Source organism: Ciconia boyciana, chromosome 2 (assembly GCF_034638445.1).
Source record: "Ciconia boyciana chromosome 2, ASM3463844v1, whole genome shotgun sequence".
In the NCBI taxonomy this organism is placed as follows: domain Eukaryota; kingdom Metazoa; phylum Chordata; class Aves; order Ciconiiformes; family Ciconiidae; genus Ciconia; species Ciconia boyciana.
In genome coordinates this window covers 10,639,955-10,665,519 of record NC_132935.1, presented here as the reverse complement: position 1 = coordinate 10,665,519, position 25,565 = coordinate 10,639,955, and the positions used below count along the sequence as shown (strand labels likewise).

The following is a 25,565-nucleotide window of genomic DNA, read 5'->3' as shown; positions in this document are numbered from 1 at the left end:
CCTTAGCTACTGTCCCCTCTCTCCAGAGGGGCCACCACCCCCATTGGGCTCAGCACACCATCACCCCACTGACAGTTAATAAACAGGGTTGGCTCCTTACTGTGGTCCTCTCATGGTCACCTTCAGGCCTGCTCCTTCAAAGAAGTGATCTCAGTTCTTCCATAGGCTCTGAGATCCTTTTCCCAGGTGACACATAAATCCAATCCCCAAATATCTGCTAGACCAGTGGTTTGCAGCCTGCAAGGTATGGACCAGCCACTGATGGGCTGCGAGGAACTGGAAATGGGTCCATGAAATGCTTCAAGGAAAAACAAACTAACCAAAAAAGAACGTTTCATGTATCAACAGGTATTTGGCATTATCTGTGGAGATCACTGGTGACTGGTCAGTTGGCAGACAAAGCTCATGATTAATTTTTTGTCATAATTGTTTCTCATATAAAAAGTTTGCAATTACAGGTTTGCACAAGAGTACAGTTATGGTGATTTCACTCACCTCTCAGCAGTCAGAAACTGGTGCAAAACAAGCTGGTCTGCAGACTTTTCTCAAAAAAACTCTTATGGTCCAATCACCTAACATCACCAGTAACACCGACTTCAGGCTACCCAGTCCCTGCTGCTTCCAAAGCAGAAAAAAGAAAATGGGAAATGTCAGGATATATTTGCACCAGAGTTTTGTGACCTCTTTAGTCTTGCAGATACCTCACAGCTCAAGCATGCGTGCCATGAGTATATACTATACCCCTGTGCTGGTTCAAGTGTGGCCCTTCAGAAAAAGGCAGCAATAAAAACAGGATTGACCTGACAACTTGAATTATCTCAGAAATAAACATGGCCACCTAGGCTCTCCCTGTAGTGACAGGGAGAGAGAGATACCTTCAGAAAGACATTAATCTTGTCTGTCTAATGATGTTAGGACAGGATGAATCAAGCTGGAGACACACCCGTCTCTTTTTACTCTATCAAGAGAGCTTAGATGGGACTCCTGCTTCAGTATCGTTCAAGGTAGGTCTGACTAGCCCAAGACAAAAAGACTTGCCAGAAATAAAGGTGCTTGGAGGAACCCCTTACCCTTTAGACCCTTTTATCTTCATCTCTTTAACAACTAATTCCTTCCAGCGTATACTGCAGGGTGCCAACGCATGGACCTCTGCCTGTCCAAGAGCACGGGGAGTACAGGGCGTGCTCTTGCCTCGGCCAGCCTGCCTCCTCCTGTCACACTGCCCACCAACGGTGGGCTCACCTGCCCACCGACGCCAGGCTCACCTGCCCACCGACGCCAGGCGAAAAAGTCCCATTAGTTTCAAGAGATGTTGCATCAGCCCTTTTGTCTGCAACAGCCAAGCAGCGAGACACAACGACTAGGAATACACCCCATCATTCCAGCACACCATTTTGCAGAGCATTCCCTCACACGCGGCTTTAAAAAACAAAAACAAAAGCAAAAACCCATGATAATTCTTACTGGATTTTTCTGATAGAATCAATGTATTATTTCTAACTACACTCATGAATTCAAAGACCACAATCACCAGGAGATTATCTAAATCAAGTTCTGAATAATGAGGGTCATGTCATGTCAACAACCAACTAATAGTGAAACGAAAGACAGAGGGAAAAAATGGTTTTCATCTCAGTCAAAATAATGCCCTAAAAACGGGAATGACCTTTTTGTGTTCTTGTTGCTGAATCTTCAGGTTTTGTATCATGGAAAACCATGTGATAAGGTCCCTACACAAGATGACAGGCATTTCCAGGCAAACCGTACAGACTGCAGTATCATTAATTTAATCTTCCACTACTCAACTCTTCTCCTGACTGAAAAATCAATGCTAATAAGGAGCTTTGGGAAAAGACTGTGTTGATGCCTCATCTTGTATGGACTAATTTTAACCTGCTATCAGATGACTAAGTGGCTTTAAAGAACCTATAAACCCAACAAAGAGATTTTTAAATGTCTCTTTCCCAAACAGTGCTCTCTGCTGATGAAGACATCTAAATGCATGAGGACGGGTTTATGTCCTACCTCAGCCTCTCTGTCAGGAACAGCGGGGACGGGGGCCAAAGTCTCGTACTGCAGCTGCATCAGCCCCTACGCTTGCGTGCAGGAAAGCACCAGGCAATGCATCTGACAACGAGAAATTTCAAGTAGGCAGAGACACTAATAGGATCTGAATCAGCTGTAGCTGAAGGAAAAGAGCGTGGTGCTATTTGCTCCTTCAGATAAATTGCCTGCTAGAGCAATAACCGAAGCCTGAAGAACAAGTGTGATTTTAAGCAATAGTTAAGATGGGATAAAGAACAACACCCTGAACAGTCTCGGCTTCACTCTTGAGCATCTTCTCTAGTGCTGGCCTGAGGTGTCTGCCTTTACCTTCAAGGTCTTTGGGGAGGCAGCCCAGGAGGTCACAAGGGATCCAGGAGATCATTCCTCACCTCCGGGAGCTGTGAGACTTGACTTTGCTGAGTCACGCAGCTTTTTCCCACTTTTTGGCAAACTTCCCATCAAAATTTGCTACATGGCCACATTGCCCTACTTTAAATCATGCCACTATGCTTATTTCACGCGCGGACCACTAAGTCATGCCCAGAAGTCAACACGATATTTTCTGTTTTGAAAAACTTCATTTTATGACTGGTCAGTTCTTAGTTCGTCTCTTCCATTCCATGTTGCTGAATAGAACCAGTGGTTCCGTTCCATGTAACTACTAATCATGTTGGTCTGACTAGAGCAGCAACTCTCCTCTTTCTTATTTCTTTCTACAGCTTCTAGCATTATGAGGGCTTGATTTTTAAATCAAATGTCCTGAGGTACCTTGATTTGTACTTAAATACAAACAAACACTCCAATATTGTTAGTAGATTTTTAGAAAGATGCTTTGCTTTCTGAATATCCACCCATTAACACAGGAAAGCACCTATGAATTTTTCTAGCAAATGCAAGGCCTCCTCAATAGTGCATGGATTATTTACTGAATATTCACTGAACTTTCAAAGTCAGATTAAATTTGTTTTCCCTTCTATTCAGCATCTTTGACCATGGAGAGAGATATGGGAAAGGATGGATCCAAGACTAAATTATTCACTCAGCCTGAGAAGAAGCTGTCTCCCTCTTGCAAGAGAGTCCCTCAACTGCCAATTTCACAATTCCCTCCTGAACACAATAATACATTTATAATAATGCTTGCTATTAATACAAATGAGGAAAAAAAAAAAGCCAGGCTGTGGAATGCAGCAGAGTATTTATCCCAGCTAAACATCGCTGTCTTATCACTGTGATAGGAGAGAGAAGGAAACAAAACTCCACTACATCAAACCAGCTTTTAACACTGAGATCCATCCTGATAATATCACGACAGATAGTTTATCAGCAAGATCTCATCCATCACTACCTCCAAACAGGCAGTCTGTGATGAGGTTATCATCCTACCAGAACCTTGTTTCATTTCCCCAGTGCCTTGCTTTCATCCAAGTAATAGCATGCCTGGCAGAGAGACCAGTCCGGACCCCACAAGGCTGATCCCAGAGGGACCGAGGTGTCTCAGAAAAGCTCTGAGCTCTAAGGAGCTGCCAGCTACAGTTTTTCTCTTGCACATGAACGACCATCACTTCGTACCTTGACCCTTTAATGAGGTTGCTCTCGGATACCTGTTATGTAGGGTCACAGCCTATGGCTCACAGGGAAAACAGACATGGCCATAGGCTTTTTTGGTGCCATGTATCAGCACTAGCATGACATTTGGCTCCTGAGTGACCAGAAGAGCAACTGCTGGATGCATGCATGCAGATAAATCCCACATCCCCAGGCACACCGGACGGGTCCAGTCTGCTGTGCATCTCCACGATGCCAACCTCCGTGTCTGACTGCATCACCTCTATGCCAAATGTGGCTGAGTCACCCACCAGGGCCACATCCACCTCCACGCTGGCATGACTTACCTGCCTCAGACGGCTCAAGGTCCCCACCGTGCTGTGCCCAGGCTCTCCAAAATCCCACATTCTGAATCTCCCTGTGCCTGAGTCATCAGTGGTCCTCTTGTCTGCTCCCTGAGGGGCAATACTTGCAGCTCTGCCCTCAAGACCTGCCCTTAGCACATGAAAAGGAGAGGGAAGGCAATGGGGAAGGGTCTGGTCCAGCCAAGGTCTTGGACCCCCACCCCTGAGACGGCTCTGAGTGATCAGCATATCGCAGCTCCTGTCGGGACGGGCCTGGTCTGTGCAGCACGCTTCAGGACCACCATCAACATAGAGTTTTCAGGGTGGAAAACGATCCCAAAATGTGGTGTCAAAGCCTGTGGTTGTACTTTTTTGCTCCTGCTACAGTAAGTTACATGAAACGGAAGAAACTATATATAGGAAAACTTTGTTGCTTCCTGGTAATATCCCCAAACTCTTACCATTCTTTATTTGGTCATTCTACAGATCACTGCTCTCACTCATCCTTAGATCATCATGCAGCAGGAAAATGGGATGAAGCTGAAAGATAACAAAACCTTGGCAAGACTCCAACCATGATTAGACATTTTGATGAGTAAAGTGCATGACCAGAGTTACAGCAGTAAATATTTAAAGTTATTTTTGAAATGAAGTCTCAGGAAAGATGTAAACTCTCATGATTTGAGGCATTAGCTAACCTCTAATTACAGAGAGAAGGGGAGGAATGGAAACTTTTCTGAGATAAGGGATAACCTAACTGCTTGTTGCAGGGTTTCTTGGAACACCCTCGGTCTGCCTCGTTCTGGTCATTGTCAAAATCCTGGGCTAGAAGGCTCACAGGTCTGAGCGAGCTTAGCAGTTCCTAAATTCCTAGAAAAGCAATTGTAACTTATACTTTGCTTGCTACGAACATTTGATTTTCTACACAAATTATAGAAATATATTATTACAGAAAATCAGATGTTTTGTTGCAGGCCAACCATTACCATAGCTACCTTTTTTCCTTCCCAGGAGATGCAATTAACAGTTTGTCCATTACAAACATCTGGTTTTTATTTATTTAATATATACATTATATATATATGTACACACAAAAAAATTAGATGCTGCAAACTATTTGTTAAAGTGCTTTTCTAGCGTATGAGAAAGCTAGAATGAGAGATGAGTTTCCCAGCACAGGAGACCTGAGCTCAAACACCTTTACAGACCAACTGTATAAAGAAAATAAGTAAAGACCATAGTACTTATTGATTTACAATATGAACCGTTTGATTCACTGAAACTTTGATTATTATACAGAGGCTGCTTTACTTCTCTTTCCTCCATATAGTTTTGGATCCATTAATTGTTTTTTTCTAACTTTTTGGGAAACTTATTTTCACCACCCATTTTGTAATGACCAAAGCAATCGCTCTCCAACCTCGACTGGGTCCTTTAATACAAATGTCTCACAACATACGTAGCTATACGTACCCAGGTTACCGTCCCTTCTGCTTTCAGTCTGCCGAGGCAGGAATGAGTGGAGTGGTATGTTGTGGAAGCGGCTGGGTTTGGGTAAGTCTTATACAAAGAAGGGCCAAAAGATGCTTCTTACAGCTGGGAAGATTGATGGTGGTCCTCAGACCCACAACCTCAACACAGAGAAGTTTCACCTCCTGCCCAAATGTGTGTTCTTTTGCTGTAGCAGGTCACCAAAGGAATTTAATGGTCAACCCCAAACTTCTGTCCCCAACACCTAGTGATTTTTTGGATGTTATGGACTCGGGCCCACCAGTCCTCTGGAGAACGTGTAAGATGAGAAATGCGGCAGGAAAGCGGTGCACAGGGCAGGAGCCAGAATAGATGTGCTGGGGCAGCCAGCGCTGGTCCAGCGACACATGGCAGCGTTTTGTACCAGTGAGAGCTACTTACGTGCTGCAGGCTGTGCCGGATTTACCCTACAGCCATAGTCTCACCAAGGGTGAGTCTGTTCTGTCTGCAAGGAGGAGGTGTAGAAATACCCCAGCCAGCTAGGTCAGCGAGCGCTGATACAGGGAGCAGGCGAGCTCAGCAGAGACACCCAGTCAATGTGCCTGTTTGGGCTCCTTTTTGGAGCCTGTTTTTGTGCCTGTTTGGAGCCTGTTTTGTGCCTGTCCTTTTTGGAGCCTGTTTTTGTGCCTGTTTGGGGTCCTGTTTGGGCTCCCTGCTGAGCCGTGGCTGAACTGGAGGAGGACAGAGGAGAACAGGTTTCTCTGAGATCTGCCAAGCCCATGGAGTCAATCCAAGCATGGACAGCACAAGCACTCCAAGCCAGACCAGTCAGCGCCATGACCAACAGCCGAGGGGGACGCAATGGCAGCACCAGGTGACATTGACGACGCCACCATGAAGTGCCACTATCTCCAAACCAGCGGTGTCAGCCAGTTGGGGCTGTGCACATCCACTCATGAGCCGGCATGCTGGGAGCAACGGTCTGCCTTTGGTACAGACCATGCAATGCGATTTGCAATCATTGCAGCACCTGCACTAGGTCTGATCCCGCCTAAAGAGTTTCAGTAGTGGTTGCGTGCCAACGTCAAAAGAAAATAGTGGGAGGCTGATTCCTGCAGGACTTGGCAAGTTTAGCAACACCAATCCTGGGCAGTCTGTTTGCCATTGCTGTTCATTGTGTGAACCCCTGCACAAAAAAATTCAAATTATTTTGGTGCATTTTCCTGCAACACTCTTCCTCAGCAAGATGGCATCTAATGGTCAGCAGCGCTAACAGACACCAATAGGATGGGAAGCAGCGTCTGGTCTGAGTCCTAGTAGGTGATGATCTTCCAATGATGCTACTAAAGAGTTACCAGCCTTTTCTCCTGGTCTGAATCCAAAGCCTGTGTTTGAAACCAGAGGAACATTGATGCTGTTTGCCTGCTGAGGAACAGGCATTTTTGGCAATGGGCTGTTGGTTAGAAGAGGTGACAGGACTGCTGAGTGGCTGAATCGCTCCTGAAGAAGAAAAGGAAGATACTGCCTCCGGATGCAATTCGATTAGCAACCCCAGAAACCTCTGCAATGCAAGTTTGCTTGCTTTCCCCATTTACAGCCCACCCTGTGCTTGCCAGCATACACGTTATCCTTGCACAAAAATCCCCTTAAAAAGGGTGCCCCAAATCTCATCAGCAACTTGATCACACGGATGTGATTTGGGCTCCAGAGCCCTGCTCCTTGATGCTCACACATTGGTTTTTTTTGTCAAAGCATCAGGCTGCACCTGAAGCGGTGCTCAGCATGCCTGCTACCCGCTGCCACTCCTCCGGCATGTCCCCAAAAACCAGCCCAGCGCTCGGCTCCGGGCAGCCCTCCTCCATCTCCAACGCCTTTCTGAAGAGGAAGCGGCGCAGACTGACCAAATTCCGATCCCCTTACACAGCCCCTCGGAGCCGCTCCCCGGGCAGCTCGGCGCAGCCCTCGGCCGCTTGCTCAGACCCGAAAACAGGGCGAGGTTTCAGAGAGCCAAACTCTTCCTTTACGAGAGAAAACGAGTGTGGGATATTCCTAACCTCGGGCTAATCAGACCCCAGAAATTTCTCTGCATTGGATGTAGTCTCAAGCTGCGTCTGTTGTTATTGACATTATTAAAAAAATAAAAAAAAAGTTTTGGGAAAGAAAGTCCCAGCCCAGGGGCAGGGGAGAGATGCAGCAGACTGAAGAAATCACTGCAGTGCACAATATTAGCTCCTCCCTTACCTGCAACAGAGGTTTTATTGTAAACTTACAGCGTTTACAGTAGTGATACAGTAGGCTATTTAAAAGATATATAATATACACAGAGAGAGAGAGCACTAGCTCTCTCATAGCAATAGCTGCAAATGCTGATCTAGGTTCAGACCACAGAAATTTCCCATGGTCTGATCTCTGACTCGCCCAGACTCCAGACGAAATCTATCCCTGGTGCAGATGGGGTGGGCTTGGTCTCCCATCGGATCTGTCTTTTAAGGGTTTCCAGATCCGAGCCTCAGATGAGCAATCTCTGTGCTGGGGAGCTGCTTGGGGCTACAGAGACCAGGGCTCAGGCCCGAAGAGTAAATAAGAGTCCAAATCATGGGAAGGGGCCGTGAGTTTGCCGAGCACAGAGCAGCCATTCGGCTGGATGAAAGCAGCCGATGCCGCCCCTGCAAACAGCATCATCCCCAAAGCCTTGCTGATGAGAGACAGCTATCTGTGCTAGAGCTGAAGGGGGACAGACACTGAAGGTGATGGTGCCTTCGAAGCTGAAGGTCCTTCAGCAAAGTGACTGATTGAAACCCTATTGCTCTGCTCTACCTGCTCCACTCCCCAAGCAAGAGCTTCCTGTGCTGCAAAGACCTAGACAGCACCTTCCATAACCAAACCCACCCTGTAAAAACTAATTAAAACATTTAATTAGCTTTTGATTAACAGCATATTTCAAAATTCTTTAGAGACTTGCAGATCAGCGGAGGCACAACTTTGGGGTCTGGGGCTGTTCGTTTTTTAAACTAGTTCCCTCCTTGAAAGTAGATACGCAATAACGCCACGGTATCAATTGTTCCTCATTTGCAAAGCCAGAGCATGAAGCAAGTTAGTTGTGTTAATGTGTCGAAACGAGAGGAGAAATAAAGAGAGCAATGGATCACTGAGCCTTTGAAGGGAAAAGTAATATTGCTGTAATTTATAGAAGGGAGAGTTTGTGGGTGGGACAGTCGCTCTCAAAGAACGGTGGCATTCAGCCAGTAAACATGGCTCGTTTGAGAAGAGCATCACTGCCATCTTCAGGAGAGCCCCTTTCTCTTTCCTGCCATGCGGCAGCTTTCCCGGGAGCATTTTTTTGGTTTATGCAATACAAAAGAAAGCGTTTTCTGCAACTCCGGCCAAAGTTATATTTTTAGTTATTATTGACGCTCTGCAGATGATGGTTTGGTCCAATCCTTCTCAGCTTCTGAATTTTGACACCTCAAACTGCCCACGCAGGAACACTTCATAAGCATAATTTCCAGTGCAAACTTCAGTTTAAGATGGAAAAGACCTGTCACTCAGCCCGGCCCATTTCAGTGCAGCAACATTTCCTAACAGACACCTCTCGCCCTTTATTCAGTCTAGCTTAAATGTCTCCAAGGACCCATCCTCTTCCACTTCTCTTGCAAGATGTTTATGTTAGCGTAAGAGATGTGTTAGGAAACTCCTCGTGACATCAGCCAACTTTCCTTCCCATGGCATTAGATCATCATTCTTCCAGCCAGAATGCAGTCAATCAGCTGGTAAACGCAGAAAGCACCTCTAGCCCAGGTCTCGCAGTGGCATTTCACTCTCAGGCACTATAAGCCATTTCAAAGATGCACAGTGCTGAATGTAGAGTATACCACCTTAAAAACAACAGTAAGAATGATAAAGATGATAAAGGCAATTGCTTAAAAGCTAGGAAATAGCACAGTTAAGACTTCCACATTACTTAAGCTCAAGTCTTTCAGCAAACACACTCCCACACTGCTTTTAATTACACCAATGCCGACCAGAGGTCACATAGCTGGTTATGGGGACATCGGCTTTATACTGCAACGTCTCTCTCCACTCTGCAATCAGACACGTGTCTCATGTGCCCCTTCACATGATGGGTGTGTTTCCAGCCGCGTGGGATGAGCTGGATGTGCGCGCACACTCCTTTCCCAAGCCTGGACACCGGCCCATCATTTGGCCAATGTTCGAGCACCACTTTGACACAATGGGCACATGTGAAATCACGCAACGCGGGAAGATAGGGAGCCAGCATAAAGTAAGCAGCTCAGTTTCTTCCTTGCCTGCATCCAAGGAAAAGATGGGCGACAGCTCAGGCCAGATACATGCTCTTGCCAGGCCAGCTCTGACTTGGGGTTGTCTTAAGACTCCCATGACTATAGAGGCCACCTCTTCTCTGTCTCAGTCAGTTCATGGTGTACATGGTCACCAGCAAGAAAAAAAGCCATAAAGAACATATAGATGTCACCTGCAGCAGGAGCTCTGCATGCTTCTGCAGATGGGGACATCAGCGATACACCCTGGATGGCGAGGAAGGGGACAACGTGCAGACACGCACCTCCAGAGACCTTGGAAGGGATTTGCCGTCACTAATGAGGAACCCCATGGCAGGAGCCAGGAGAGGGCACAGCTCTCCAGTGTTCCACTTCATCATCACGGTCACCAGGTGCTTGTAACTCCTCGCCTCATTTATCAGACACCTCTGACCCCTGCAGTAACATGTTGGCTTCTGGATAAGGCTCAAGCGTGAGCAGAGAATATAGGTCCCCAGGGCAGGAGCCTGCAGGGGGTAGCAGGCTGCTGTAGTTCACAGCAGACTGCTACGGGGGAGAAACAAATACACCTTCTGAATTTCTCCAACTCCTGTTGCAGAAACTGAGGTCTCAGGAGCCATCCTAGGACCTGTCCTCACTCACTCATCATAGCAGCACATGGAAGGTAACAGCACCAATGCGTTTCCCTATATATTAGATGAATGCTTTTCAAAAAGAAACTTTTCAAAAGTTTCCATATCTATTAGATGAATGCTTTTCAAAAATGAAGGGTCTTGCGTGGAGCTGTAACTGTGAAACACATAGACATGACTGAGCATGGCAGCCAAGGAAAGGCTGCAAGTAAGCGTGGCCTCGGGAGCTCCAAGACCATTTCCATGCAAGGGCAACCTCAGTAAGGATGTTTGTAACACACCAAGTCTATGTAACTTGCTGTCAGCCTACCGTGCACTCAAGCATTTGCTGGTGAAATAATTACAGCACTTTGAAAGCTTTATTCCACATTCTACCTCTTGCCCAAGCCTTGTAACATCCCCGCGGTAACTAGATGACTTCCCTTCTGCCCCACGCAACTCCACCAACACCCACTTCATGGTACTACAGCTGTGACAAAAAGGGACCAGAACATTGCTCAGATTCGAGAGCCAGGGTCAGATTAGACCTGGCTAGATTTGCCCACCAGGTACAGCCCTTCTTGTGTCGTAACCTTGACAGAAGCGATAAGCCTGTCCAGGCACCCTGGTATCATCGGGGTAAGAAAACAGAAGGATGAGACCAACCTGAAAGGATCAGGTTGGATGAGACCAACCTGAAGCAAAGCACTGCCCCAGATCCAGGGCACCGAGTTGGATGCAATCATCCAGTTTTTAAATATCCTATGTGATAGCAATTAATTACAAAATTCATATGCAAATTGATAGCACGAACTTTATACTGGGATTGCTTTAGTCCTTGTTTCACTGCCCCCAGACAGAGAGCTGCTACTATGGACCAGCCAGCAGACATTACACCGGACTTGGGAAAAGGAGTGCAAAAACTTCGCTTAAGCCAGTAAAAAGACCAAAAGAAAGAACAAGAGCAAAGAGCCTGGTAATTCAGAGCTAGTTCTCCATTTTGATAAAAGAAGCTGCTTCACAAAGAGGCGTTTCTCAAAATTTTGAGAAACAAGCAACCCCAGCCCCAGCCAAGAAGGGCATCCTCAAGGATGCCTCCTGCCTCAAGCAGGACTTGTTAGCACACGTGTCTGCAGCACCCAGTAAGCATCACAGCGGGTTTCCACACAGACACACTTTTGAAATGCCACAACTAACCATAAACCCACAGCGACTGCATAGATTACTCCTTGTTAATGATTTACATTTATTTCACAGGTGCAAGTCCTATCAGGGACAGAAAGACAACACTAAGTTTAGAAAACCCGAAGAAAAGGAGGATGAGCATCCTTTGAGTGAAGCAACAGCCTGAAGAGTCAGCACATCCCCGCTACAGAAGACACACTGGCATGGGCTTTGCGAGCCAGGAGAGAGCAGCCAGAGGACGGTGCATCCAGAGTGAGATGTTTGCCTGGGAACGCTTCAAGTCCACCTGCAACAAGCCATTTTGGGATCTCCCCCTCCAGATCTGCTCCAGCCATAATAAAACTACTAGGAAACAGACAGCATTCCTGGCCAAGTGAAATCCTGATGTGGTTTATAAGCAGAAGATACAGACAGGAAAGGATTTTAGGACTTTTTCAGGACAAACATTTCTGTAATTTGTGTACATTTTATGTGAAATTTTAAGAACCAAATTAGTATCATATAAGCAGGCCGGTACTAAAGAACTGCAGAAAAAAATGCAGGGCTTGTGGGGTGGCACACACTATTAGCCCTGTGATCAGACGTGGAGCTACGCAGCCACTTTACTGTCTATGAACGGTGACATGCATCACACAAGCCCCTGTGGACCCATTTCCCCCCGAGACACAGCTGTGCCCGGAATTTGAGGCCCATAAGAAAGCAGCAATAGCTTTTACACTCCGAGACACAGCATCACGAGGAGAAGCCTTCCACCCACGACAGCTACAGGGTGGGTACACCAGCTGACAGCAGAAAGAGGATGGCTACTTTGAGCAGAGCAGTTATTTAATCCATCGAGTGCCACCCAGCCCAGTAGCCCAAGACTCTAGGCTATCACGTACGCCAGGGTGGTGCCAATCCAAAGTGAGCCATTTTCCCCCAAAACTTACATAAAAGCCATTTAGTGGCCAATACTTGGTGCTGAGCCTGCCAGCTACTCTTCTGTCCACTACCACAGATAACAAAAGAATTGAAACAGAGAGGGAGAAGATTAAAGAGTGGTTTTGCAAGGAACAAGCACTAAAGCTTGAGCAGCGAACACACAGCAGTTCCAGTTCAAAAATGTGAACAGCTGATGCCTGATGCACTGGAAGGCCTGTTTTCTTCTCTTGGAAAGCTCACAAGGAGGGAAGCTTGCAGAGTTGTGGGCCAGCCAACTCAAAGGCAAGCCAGCTCTCATCTCCTTTCCCAGCTGCATACACAGAGAAACTGCAGAACACAAATGCCAGAGGAAAAAAAGGAAAGCTCCAATTATCCTCAGACCACAAGAACAACGATGTTTAAAAGGAAAGATATTGGCAGGGCAGTAGAAAGGAAGAGCTGTCCAAAACAGTCAACTGAAGAAATTCCGTGTTGTTTTAGTTAGTAGCCATTGAGGCAGACAAAGAAGAATTCTGCTATATAGCTAGAAACCTGCATAATGGCACCCAGGATGGATTTACTGTTTCAAGTGTTTTCTAATGAGTTCGGAAACAAAAACTGTCAAATACCCAAGTTGTGCTTAAAATCTATTCTCCGTAAATTAGGTTTCCTCTGGAAAGCTCTGTTTCCAAAAAAGTAACACTAGACAGGAGTATGCTTTGCCCCTCCTGTGATTATTATTCAATAACTGTATTCACAGTAACAAGGCTGAGATGAAATTATTTTTTTCCTAGGGGTAATTAACTGATGAGGACAGTTACCCTTTCAGATACATGCAGAATGGTTGGTTGTATACAGTTTGTAACATTCATACAATTCCGGGAAAGATTTTTTCTTTAGAAAAAAAAAACCCAACCAAAAACCCAAATCAAGTTTTGTCCTTTCTCAGCTGGATTCAACTGTGATGCTGCCAAAAGGACTAGAGAGCAATATCATGTCAAAGGAAGAGTATTTTATTCCTGTAGCCAACACAGCACATGCTTTGCTTTCTCTGTAGTGGGGACCTCTGCTAAGCACCTTTGGCAGGAAAGAAAAAAACGATTACCCTGCCTAACAGAGAAGCATGTACAGGTACCAGCAATACACACTTGTACCTCCTTAAAACGCTTCCTCAAGTGTCATGATATAAAATTTTGCAGATCTCATTTCCAAAAACAAACAAACAAAAGATAAAAAGGAGAATCTTTCCTGATGGTGCAGAAGGGGTGTCCACAAGAAATCCAGCATGGTCACACTGGTATGTTATATTTGGAGCTAGTGTGCCACGTAAAGTTACAAAATATTATTTGTCCAGCAAATAAAGCTGAGGGGGTTCACGCTTGCTTGCAGGTTTCAAATCTCCTTTCCAGAACGCTGACTACTCATTTTAGGCATAATCACAACAGCACCACACAAGGTGCGCTAATGTTTGCCCATCGATGTAAAACGTGCCATTTCCCAGAGATGTTCTTTCTAGTAATTCTCAATTCTTGCTGTCCCCTTCAATTCTTTCCCTCCCAAAAAGCTTTATTTTCTTCACCAACCTAATCAAAGCTTAACACTTGTTGCGATAAGTGCTAGTCAAACAGGAAACATTATTTAGTATGCTAAGATTATTCAGATTTTACATACAGCTCAAAATACCTAGATTCACAAGAGTATACACCAGTATAGAGCGAGGGAAGTTAATCTCCCCACCATTGGTATGGAAAGAGCCAAACTGGCAGCCTAATCTGGAACGCCATTTCTGATGATGGTACTGAGATGTCAGCATGGGTAGCCAAGATGCAGGTTCTTCAGCAACATCCACTGGGATCTATATGGACTGCACAAAGTTCTTCCCCCCAAACCCTGTACAATTAGTATTTCTGGGGACAGGGAAGCAGTACAGAGTGGAGAGCAAGAACCCTGAAACACGCTAGGCTTAAATCAGTGAATTAGACTAGTGGTTACTGGTAATGAAACAGCAGAGTTTTCACTATATAAAATTTATAAATTTATTTTTTTGTAAAAATCCAAAAAGCACGAAGACATCTCACTCAAAATACTGGTAAATCAAACCACACTTAGAAAAATGAAAGCTGATTTTATTATCTTATCCACAGCCAATCATTTGACATGAACATGCATACGTAATTTTGCTACGCACACACCACAGTTTAACGTTAGTTATTAAAGGTTAAACATACAACATACATCCTTACAAAAATGAGTCAAAATGCAAACGTAACTTTTAAACAAAACAGTTTTTACTCATTTAAAAAAAACCTTTGTGTTGGGTACCATTTTGTACAAACACAGTTAATTTAAACAAATCTGCTTTTAGTTTCCTCATGGTTGCACATGAAAATAAGCTGCAATAGAAAATGAAGTCATCAAGGGATTTTTAAATAGCAGAAGTAGGCAGTCTTGCCATGCAGAAGAAGCAATATTAAATATTAGTTTTTCAAAAAGAAAAAAACCACAAGTTTAAAAATATTTAGTTCAAGTCACAAATCTTTCCCCAGTACAGAGAAATCCAAATGCAACGCATAATTAGCTGCCACTTAGGATGGCTATTCTGAAAAGTAGAAATACTTTCCAGGACTGATAATTTTCATTGATTTGGCACAGAAAAGAAGTCTGAGCTTACTTAAGAACAAGAAAGTGATTAAAAAAAAGGGTAAACAGGAAGAGAGAAAATAAAAAGCAAGAATGAACAAGATAGTAGTTGCAATCACTAAAAAAAAATCTGTGCATCTCAGTCATTGCAGAATACGGTCTGTCTACAGCAGGTGCGAATTCCAGGTAATTGTTATTGCAACATGGATTTAATTTGCTTGGAGGTAGTCTCATCATTCAAATGCTTTGTTGTGTACCTAAACACAGAAATAAAAATCAAGTTGAGAAGAGCACAGATGCTATTTTACTTTGGCTTAACAAATACGTCATTTCTTTGTTTATGGCTCAACCTGACTGTACCAGAGTACAACCCTCAGCCACCGATCATCAGCCACTCCATGGCTACCAAGTACACAAACCAGACATTCCGAGCAGAAAAATGCTATTATCAGTCAGAACTATAACCCAATAGCCTTGCACCATGGGGATTTAAAAATAAACCTCAGATGGATGTTGGCTTTCGTGCTCATTGGCCATTTCATAGTAAACTCATGTTACCACTTGTGATAGGTAATTATCAGTAAGACTAAAACTCTGAGGTCTCTGTCCATAGGAAACTTCTTCAAATAAAACATAGCTTCAGAAAGTTTTCTTCAAAACTTCCAGTGACCAAACTGTTCTAAGATCCCTCAACGAGAATGGATTTAATTGCTCTTCAGCCTAATCTCCTGTTTAGTTAAGTAACTGTGCTGCTAAAACTACAGGGTATACATGTGTTTATTCCAGGCCCTTCCTCCTTCAAAATTCTCTAGGACCTTAGCACATTTTTAAATCATGACAAAAACCTTAGTCATCTCTTATTTTAAAAGAAAGTACTGTATCTCCTCAATGCTGGCTTCTTTGTATGGTTAACTTCCCTGATCTTCCTTCCCTAACTGTAATCTAAAAGCAAGTAAAAACTTACTCTGTAATTTAAATTTAACATGTTATCCACAACTGCAGTGATATTTTAGTTGTTCACTTGAAGAATATACGATGACTTTTTGTTTTGGAAATTAGTATCAATATAGATTCCAGCACTTTTTGGTAATTTATACTTTCCACAAACAGGAGGCCTAAGGTTTTCTAAAATCCTGAAAAGTTATTGCACTTGGTATTCTGCCCATGTGAAAAAGCTGAGCATGATTACAATACTTATATGAATTTCAAATTATAAACAGCTGGTCTCCCTCCAAAATCCGTACCACCTTCCATTTGCTTTTAAGACACATTATCTATCTCTTGAGAAACACAAGAACTTCTAACACTCCTCCAGAATCAAAGACTTAGATTTGGACTTAATTTCTCATGACATCATCTTGAATCTGCTTTCACCACACATGCACATAGCAGCTCACCTCTGCATCTCTTCCTAACAATTCCACATGTGATTTGAAAAAGATTTAAATATCCTACTCAAACGAGTTATCAAATGTATGAAATCAGGACTGTTAAAGTATGTATGCACGAAATGGGTTGGTGAAAGGTCAGCATGACAGCACAGGCTGAATTTACACTACTAACGACAAAATAACGCACAACCAACTGAGAACCTGCACTACGCTTCCCATGTGCTTTAATAGTGTCAATCATGATGGGGAAAAATGGCGTACCAGTGATGATCGGTGTTCATTTGCAGCTGCAATCACAATAAATTTGTCAGAAAATAAATGCTAATATAGCATTTTCCCTCTGGAAGCTTGTGTTTTTTACTGATCACATACAGGAGGCTCAGAGATGAATAACAATGCTTTAGGCATGGAAATACTCACATGACTCTCAAATTAATCCCAGATTTGTTTTTTTTCTCCAGCTAATAATCTGAAAAAACTTTGCAAGTGAAACCACTTATGATACCACATTATTTCACTTCGTACCACATCTTAACACACAAAAAAAGGGGCAAATGAAATTAAAGCAGTTTCACTACAGAAGAAAAACAAAAGTACAACTGCACCCTTTCAGGCAAGACAAACTAAAGCTTCCACATTTCAAAGTAAGCGCATGAATACCAATACCCAGTTACAATTAACTGTTACCGAAGTAACATGATACTTTTTCAAGTAAAGACAAGAATGAAGCCTTCACCTGTGTATCACATTTTGGCACTTCTTGCCACTTCCTCTGATGCTGGACACCCACGTGAAGAACATGTTACTGACTACAGGTACAGCTTTATGACCTAAATTAGCATGTTTTAGGTTCCTATACAGAATTATTAATTTTTCTTTACCTGTCCAATTAATGTGGCAACTTCTTGTCCCGCCTATTCTACAGCAAAAACATTGAGACTCTTGCCTTAAGTACCTCCCTATAAATACTTTGTGAGAGGAACAATTTCTATTGACATACCAAAACACTATCTGCCTTACATGTCTGAAGCTATCCGCAAAACATAAAAATCACGTGAAACTACTCATATATTCTACGAATAATAAATAAAATCATTAAGCCATGGTCAAACCACACACAGCTGAGGATATGGCCAATGCAAACTAATTAAGCCATTTCTTTGGCAAGCTGGCACAAGTTACAGTGCACACACTGCAGCTGCTCATTTGCTTGTTTGGTAGTTCAGTCAGTAGGTGTGATCACAGGTAACCTCTAGTTAGCTTTTAGTATGTATTATACCTTATCATCAGTTTTAACTTCAGGTACAATATCTACTCTGTCACGCTTACCTCTACAGACTCGTTCTTAACATGTATGCAGTTAAAGTATGCAAAAAGTTATCTTAGAATAAACAACTGCAAGTTTATGACCCAGCTTTTAAAACACAGTAGCTTCTTCATGCATCCCTGTCTCAAGACACATTGGAAAAGAAAACTGCAATAATCACATTCATCTTTTACCTGTAAGACTGACCGAATGCTTCGCTGCTGAAGGAAGTGCCCTGGATGATTTATGAAAATTCACATTAAAATATTTCAAATAAAAGAATAAGAGTACCTGAGAGCATTTAGAAGGCCTTCTACACTGTTAGGAGGCTGGTCTTTAAGAACTTTGATGCATCCTTTCATCTAAGAGTTGAAAAAATTAAACAGTTTTTTTCATGCTAATACCTTCTAAGTTTACAGAAGTGTTTTATATTCAGTTTGTCAGAAAAAAATAAGTATTTAAACGTTGCAGCAGTGTAAAGACATTTTCTTGATATGAGAAAGGAATTAAGCTTTCAGTATTACATTTTCCTGTGACAGAATGGCTTAGCTACTTAAAAATCTGTATATCTTTAGACAATGCAACTTTGATGTCAAGCTCTGCTTTACTGACCTTAAAAAAAAGGAACTGTAAACAAAAATATTTGTTTATCATAAATCCATTAAGAATTATTACATTCAGCCAGTGAAATAATGACAAACTCTGTAGCTAATACAATGCTGCATTTGAAACAACCACGAAGCAGCACACAGTAACAGCATGTATTCCATACACTTACTATCAAACAACAGCAGAAAGTTAAAAACTTGAAGACTGGTGGATGATGAACCTATCTTTTTACCATAGCGAGGAAGAAGCTAGATGCCGTTGTTACTTCCTGTCATTCCGATTTGGATCTTTCAACACAACCACTGTTTACAAGTATTTCAAGACACTACCTGAATTCCATCAAAAGAGATTTTTCATGACCTAACAATGACCATTTATGTGTCTGAAGGCCTAGTTTGTATTTCTCACTACTTATGTATATGGTTTGCTAACAGCTACCATTATCCATTTAGCATCAATCCAAAGTGTACATCTGCTACTAGAACCTGGAGGGCAGAAGAGGAGCCTACACACAATTTAAATACTCAAAAGATTATTTAGTAACAATAAACTTACATCAATTTTTGAAGTTTTGGCAAAAGCGCCCACCGGATGCACGTGGTCATAGAGTATGATGACACCCACCATTACCCTCAGACAGAATGATACTGTTTCCTCATTTGTAAACCTGCTTCTGTATTCACTGTAATTTAAAAACACAGATTATTATCTATCAAACACAAGATAAGAGTACCTACTAGTAATGCCCAAAATAAGATTAAAGAGAAAAATCCTACTATAAATCCTCAGAGGAAAAAAAAAACACAAACCCCCAAAACCCACCAACCCCATAAACTTTTGAGTTTTCCTTTTTCCTTTCAATAACCTGCCTACAAGTCAGACCGCTGCTTAGAAAGAGTTATCTGGAGATTAACAAAGATTCTCAAACCTAAAATAGCACCCTGCTGCTACACCATTTCAGGGGCGTGTGTGTGTGTATATATATATATATATATTTACAGAAAAAAAAAGATTAAAACAATACATACTAACTTTGTTTTCAGTGCTTCCTACCCTTTTCCCCACCACCCTCTAATATACACGCAACCCAAACTTTTGACTCAGGGGGGAAAAAAAAAAAAAGGCAAAAAAAGGCAAGCTTAATGAACAACGCTTAACTACTTTCTTGAATAAGACAGACCATTCCTAAGAAGGGTAAGAATATAAATGTTTGGAGCTCTTAATATGCTAAAAAAAAAATGTACTGCAGTATTTGGACAGAAACTTTTATTTAAATAAGACATACCTCATCCCTGAGTAATTTTACCAATGGGAAACTATTTAGAACCCAGAAGAAACAGATAAAAAACCCAAAGTTTAGTTTGACTTTTTGTTCATACTCCCAGTGCCTCTCTCATTTACAGCAGACAATAGACTGCCTTCATGCCTACAAGTCATCTCATAATTCCCCAGACAGAGGCGCTGTAATTTTGTTACAGCCATCAGCCAAGCCAACTTGCAAGGAGGTACCATCCAATGCATTGCCCATAACCCCTCTTTCAAGAGGCCCTAAGCAATCATGCTCAAATAGTATATTTTCCTGAATTATACATGAGAAAACCATTTATAAAGAGTGCCAAGAGGTTGTCTAACTTTCATAGCCATTCTATTTTTAAATATTAATACGTTCAAAAAAGTAGACCGCATGATTTGCATGGCTAGCAAAGTGAGACAAGTTAGTTTCATGTCAAAGTAAACACCTAAGTTGGTAAAAAGAAAACACCATAGCTCCTAATTATCCCAGTTATATTTCTTTCACCTTATGCATCACAAGTCATGTCTTAAATACAGAGATCATTCATACACAATACAAGGACTGTTTATACTCACGGGGTTTCCAGCATGACCCTGCACACACTAGCCATGGTGCTTAAGCAATCTGTAGTATTCTCTATAGGTAAATTTTTATTCTGCAGAAGAAGATAAACAGTTTCCAATTAAATTATTATGAAATATACTACTACAAAACCTAAATCAAATCAGTGATCTGCTCACATGGCAATGTGGAAGAATTAAAAACATCAACACAACTGTGGTAAGGCAGGTAGTCTTGCACTGGTTTTTAAAAATGCTAAGTATAGATTAGCAACTTACAGAGCAAAGTTTACCATATGGGTTTTGCTTGCTTGTTTGTAGCTAAAGAAACACACCATTGACACTATTGACTTTTGGGAAGTTTTAAAGGAATCATCTAACTTGGTCTTTAAAGACAGAAATTTCTATAGTCAAATACATGCATCTGCTGCAATAGTAAGCCTTAAAATTGTTGCAGACAAACACCTCAAAGAAATATAAAATAAGAGGCCATTTTTCCCAAGGCATTTGAAGTGTAAAGCAGAACTTAGGAAAAATTATTAATAAGACAAATGTATCTTTGTATTAATCATGTAATGTACAAATTTTTTTATAAGAAATAGCGTGCATTCTTTGCATGTAAGACAAAAATCTTCACAGTTATCAGAAGACAAGCAAAATACTTGCAGTGACTGGATTTTATCACTAAAATTTATTGAAGTAGTTAAGGATAAAATCGGGATGTGTCAAAATGCTGGAATACTTTTCCAGGTTAGGTTTCTCCCCTCTCCTGCAATACTGTAAGTGTACTTAACTTTATGCAGCAAAACAAAAGCGTCTTGGGACGGAGAAAAGGAAGCTACATTTCAATTCTGTTCCTTATTTCAAGCAGAGAGAGTCAAGCTGTTTCCCTTTCCGTTTTCTGAAGTTTCTGCTCTAAACCACCACCAAAATGCAGGCAACATAATTACCTCTCCCACCTCCTTTCTCGAGGAAAGCTATCACTACCAATGTTGTAAGGCTATCCATTAACTTTTTGCGACACATCCACAAGGTGGCTAGCTGAACTTACTCTAACCTCTATGGCATCTGAGAAGGAGACTTCATGTTTCTTGAGGCTCCAAAAAACAAGTTAGATTTCTGGATGCCAGATTAAGCCTGGTAGAAAAGTTTTGTGTTCCAAGATGATGTCTGGCCCTGCAGTGCTTTGAAGTACACAATCCAAGCCATAAATTTGTACTCTTACCTCTGACACAAACTTTGTTGTAGCATCACTTAAGGTTTTCAACATTGGCGTTGCTTCAGCATAAAATAAAGACATTCTGTTTGCCAACTCATTATTTACTTCATTTTCTCCCTCTGCCTATAAAACAGAAGGAAAAAAGAATGTAGCTGTTCTGTACATGAAAAAGATAGGAGGTAGTATAAGATTACATTTCATCTCATCCAAGGGTTACCTACTGGGACATTGTTAATCCTCATACGGCTCAGAGTTCTTCTATAGTAGCTGAAGTCATTTTGAATAGCAGGATTTGTCATCTATATAGATATGGAAGCAAAAGAGTGGTGACAAACTCAAGAAAAAAAAAATGTAAGGACAAGATTTCATAAAATATAATACTGAGAACAAGAAAATATTCACCCTTCTGAAGTAAAAAGGCCTGTGACATGTTGGGAAGTGATATGTAGAACATAAAGCTTTCTGGTTAAATTCTCAGATTTTTCAGAACAAGATCTAACAAGAACAAGAAAAGCAGCAGTCTCCTAAATAGGAGTTTGAAATTAGTAGGTTGAAAAAAAAAAAAATGGCTTTGCTAGTTTGACTCCAAGCATCAGACCAGCAAATTAATACCATTTCTGCTTAGTTCTTTGCACATTAGCAAGAAAATAGCTGGACTATGGGTGTGCACATACTAAAAGCAGCAGCAGCATAATCCCAAGAGATATGCCAAATTCACATGAAGAAACATGATTAATATGAACTGAAATATAACTGCCTACAGCTAATATGGTATTTCATCTGCTTTCCAGTTTAATCTAACTCTAGGTCATGCGAACAAGCCGAGCATAGTAGATATTGGAGTATCTACTGCATGCTCTATTCTAGAACAGAACACAACCCAGACTGCTTCAGTAAATAGACTTGTTTTCTTTTTGCTAGCCTTTGTGCTTACAAAATTGCAACAAGTTCTTACCTTGAGCTCATCAAATCGGAGTGTAAAGTGAAGAATTTCTGCAAACTGCTTAGCAAGAGCCTGCTCTCGCTCCAGGTGTTGCGTTGGTGAATATGGAGTGCTTGTCAGGGCTCCCAACAGACCTCGCAATCCTGCCTCTTAAATGAGAGGAGAGTATTTTGCAATATACAACTGCACCTGCTTCTTGTATCTCTATTGACTGATATTCTGCATGCTAGAATTAAAATAGAAGTCTGCCAAAATACATGATAGTTAATAATAATGGAGCTTGATGAATTGTTTCTATGTGCCACTTATCTTATTTACTTACAAACTGCTGTAAAGACTAGGTCTAATCAGCACTGACAGCCATGAAAAAACTTCTTGAAAAGTTTTATTCAAGCTTTGTCTGCAACATTTGTGTAAAACAGATTTCAATAATCTGTGTTAGCAGACTGCAGCCTTTAAGATAACACAGAATTCAAGAGGTACATACTTATCAGCAAAAGTCATGTTTTATTTGTTTTTAAGATAAACTTATAATCCAACTTCCTGCTCATCTTCTTGAGAAAAATACGTCTCCTCTTTAACAGAGCAGAACTTGCCTGCAAAAAGCTTCGATTTTTTGAGCTCATTTTTTCAGGAGCTATGCTAATAACTCTGTCTACAAGTGAGGTAACAACAGATAGTTTGTGAAAAAGCAAATCAAGTCCAATAGGTTTTATCAGCTTCGACAGAGTATCAGTCAAGTTGGTTTTGTAAGAGGCATGAAGTGCCATCTTAAGTATTGCACCTGCATGAACCAAGATCAGGCATTTCCACAGACCAAGTTATTTCTGCTGTTTTGGGGGAGAATAATACAGTCACTTTTAATGACTTGTGGTATCAGAAACATTAACAGAATTCATTCCCGATGCATTTGTCACTAATTTTCAAAACAATCAGCTTGTTAGTACTTTCCAGAGTTACTAAAGGAGTAGAGAAAGAGGATGACAAGTATGCTCTGATTCTCTCTCTCCTCTCAGGTATCCACTGAAGCAAGTTTGCTTTCACATGCAAGAAGGTAGTATGTAGACATAAATAAGATCCAATCCAGTGCATGGAAGGAATCTATGCAATATGAGCTTTTACCTACTAACAAGGGGTTGACCTAGATGTGATCACATTTGAATATGCCAAATGTATTAATTAATGAAGACAAAAACCCCCAAGTTAATACCACTCCACTTACCTAGTCTTTGAGAAAATTCATAGAATTTCTTTAGTTTGCCTACTAGTGGAACAACTGCACCCCATGCCTTCTCTTGCAGCTTCTCATCATTCGGATGCTGTATTGCCTTAAGACAGAAAAAAAGAGGAAAAATGTATGCTTAGATTAAGAATAACTGATACGCTACTAGGAAAAAAAATATCTGTGCAGGACAATTGTTTGAGGAGCTAGTAATTAAAAATTCTACCTACTGAGACGTTTCCAGTTGACAGACAAGCCTGTACTACCCCATGTCTGTTCCAAAAAAGCTGTAAATACTTGTGTTGAAACTAACTATCCTGAATAGGAAAACAACTTGGAGAGAGCGTAAAGAAATTATTAAAAATATAGCTACTCAAATAAGAAAGTTTACATAACCAGATCTAGTTAATTAAAATCAACAAATTTTTGGGGTACCTCCAAGCAAAAAAGTTTAGTGATCAAAGCCTCATCCTAATGTTGGTATACATCACCAATTTCTGAATTTGTGGGGGAGGAAAAAAAAAACAAATTTGCTGTGAAATTCAGGCTAAATATTACAGCAGGAACATTCAAGCATAATCCACAACATAAAGCACCACCAAGACATGGTGTATACCAGAGCTTTGAGGTATATATGCATAGACCTTGTCTTTACAGTAAGCTTCCCAGACAGATAAAGCCCTAAATTCAGTCTCTTCAGGTTTTTAAGATAAAAACTGGACTACTTTGCAACTGAAAATTACTAAGAAAACAGAAATAAAAATGCTCATAACTCTCCTGGTGCATCTTCAAAGTCAACTCCTCGATTCCAAAATCTGTTTCAGTCAGCCCTGGGCTGTGAGTTGCAGCACACTCCTCTGGTCCCTAGCAAGCTTCCTTTCTGCAATGTCTACCTCATCTCAGGAGCATCTCTCTTCCTTCTCCACGGGAGCTGCAGGTTTCGTTGCTTAGACACACATTCCTGCCAGATCCTACAGCTTCTCCCTGAACATGCTCCTTCCTTGAAGAACAAATAAGCTACCTCCCCTCCTAAGGGTTTTGTGTGACATAGTTACCCTCCTTAAACCTACCTTGTGAATTCAACAGAGACTGAATAAAAACTCATGGTACTTTAAAGCTGAATGGCTCCGAGTATCTCAAATTCATCTAGAGTGAGCAGAGACTCCTCCTATGTACTAGGATTTCTTAAGAGTACATTACAGTAACTCCTCACTTTAGGAGTAAAGTAACCCCATTGCTGCATCTGAGGAAGAAGGGAAGGGGGTTGAGTATTTATTCAACCCTTTCTTAAAGGTAAAGGAAAAAAATGGAGTGACATGCTGTAAAGAAACTTTGTTTCTATTCCAAACATCTATTTTAGTAAATAAAAGACAATTAAAAGGGATTGAAAATTAGATGTCTTTTGTGTTAGGAATACCACACATCAGACTTCTCCAATTAGCATACAAAAAGATGTTGACACTACTCAATATTGCATTGTAGTCACACCATGCTGTTTCCAAACTTGCCACTAACTCAAAAAGAGCTTACGTGGAAATATAAAGAAAAATCAACAACAACAATTCCATAAAAAGTTTGAGAAGCATCATTTGCTATTACATTTGTGGGTTAATATTACTGAAACAAGCGACATCTGTTTCACTGTTAAGAAGGAACATTCCAGAGCAGACATTCAAGACAGCAATTTTAATAGACAACATGCTCTGCCGAAACAGCTCCTGCAAGCAAAGTTAAAATCCAGCAGTATTTGGTTAGGATTAGACAATGAACAACCACAGGTTGTGTGCAATCATAACGCTCTAGCTCACCTCTCGTATTTCATGGCCAGCTCCTCTATATGACTGCAAGTCTTCCAGTATTCCTTCTGCATCCTTTAACACTACATTCACCTGATTATAAATTTCCTTTTCAGATTCTGTAGGTTGGGCATCTAAACAGCAGAACATATTAAATATATATATATACATATTTAACAACAATAT

At 41.5% G+C, this 25,565-nt stretch overlaps 1 protein-coding gene and 2 long non-coding RNA genes across 26 annotated transcripts in view; 1 reads left to right on the top strand and 2 right to left on the bottom strand.

Annotated features, from left to right (window-relative positions):
- LOC140647363 (uncharacterized) overlaps window positions 1–5,574 on the bottom strand; it is a 69,098-nt gene extending 63,524 nt beyond the window's left edge. For 7 of the 21 annotated variants that reach the window (XR_012040718.1, XR_012040720.1, XR_012040722.1 and 4 more), the window contains exons 1-3: window positions 5,409–5,572; window positions 3,939–4,475; window positions 496–615 (exon numbers count right to left, since the gene is read on the bottom strand). This is a non-coding gene — a long non-coding RNA (uncharacterized lncRNA). The other 14 variants (XR_012040719.1, XR_012040731.1, XR_012040734.1 and 11 more) reach the window with 10 other exon arrangements.
- Window positions 5,575–10,035: 4,461 nt separating this feature from the next.
- Window positions 10,036–11,826, top strand: LOC140647364 (uncharacterized). The gene is made up of 3 exons (XR_012040739.1): window positions 10,036–10,095; window positions 10,302–10,367; window positions 11,572–11,826. It is a non-coding gene; the product is annotated as an uncharacterized lncRNA (long non-coding RNA).
- A 2,615-nt stretch (window positions 11,827–14,441) lies between these two features.
- Window positions 14,442–25,565, bottom strand: part of CYRIB (CYFIP related Rac1 interactor B) — a 31,102-nt gene continuing 19,978 nt past the window's right edge. For all 4 annotated transcript variants that reach the window (XM_072851888.1, XM_072851887.1, XM_072851891.1 and 1 more), the window contains 9 exons: window positions 25,392–25,513; window positions 23,584–23,689; window positions 22,374–22,510; window positions 21,640–21,717; window positions 21,425–21,541; window positions 20,215–20,294; window positions 18,901–19,027; window positions 18,028–18,098; window positions 14,442–15,296 (listed from right to left, as the gene is read on the bottom strand). In XM_072851888.1, coding sequence (XP_072707989.1) covers window positions 15,233–15,296; window positions 18,028–18,098; window positions 18,901–19,027; window positions 20,215–20,294; window positions 21,425–21,541; window positions 21,640–21,717; window positions 22,374–22,510; window positions 23,584–23,689; window positions 25,392–25,513 — 902 coding nt within the window. In that variant the 3' untranslated portion in view covers window positions 14,442–15,232. The remainder of the gene's footprint in view (window positions 15,297–18,027; window positions 18,099–18,900; window positions 19,028–20,214; window positions 20,295–21,424; window positions 21,542–21,639; window positions 21,718–22,373; window positions 22,511–23,583; window positions 23,690–25,391; window positions 25,514–25,565) is intronic.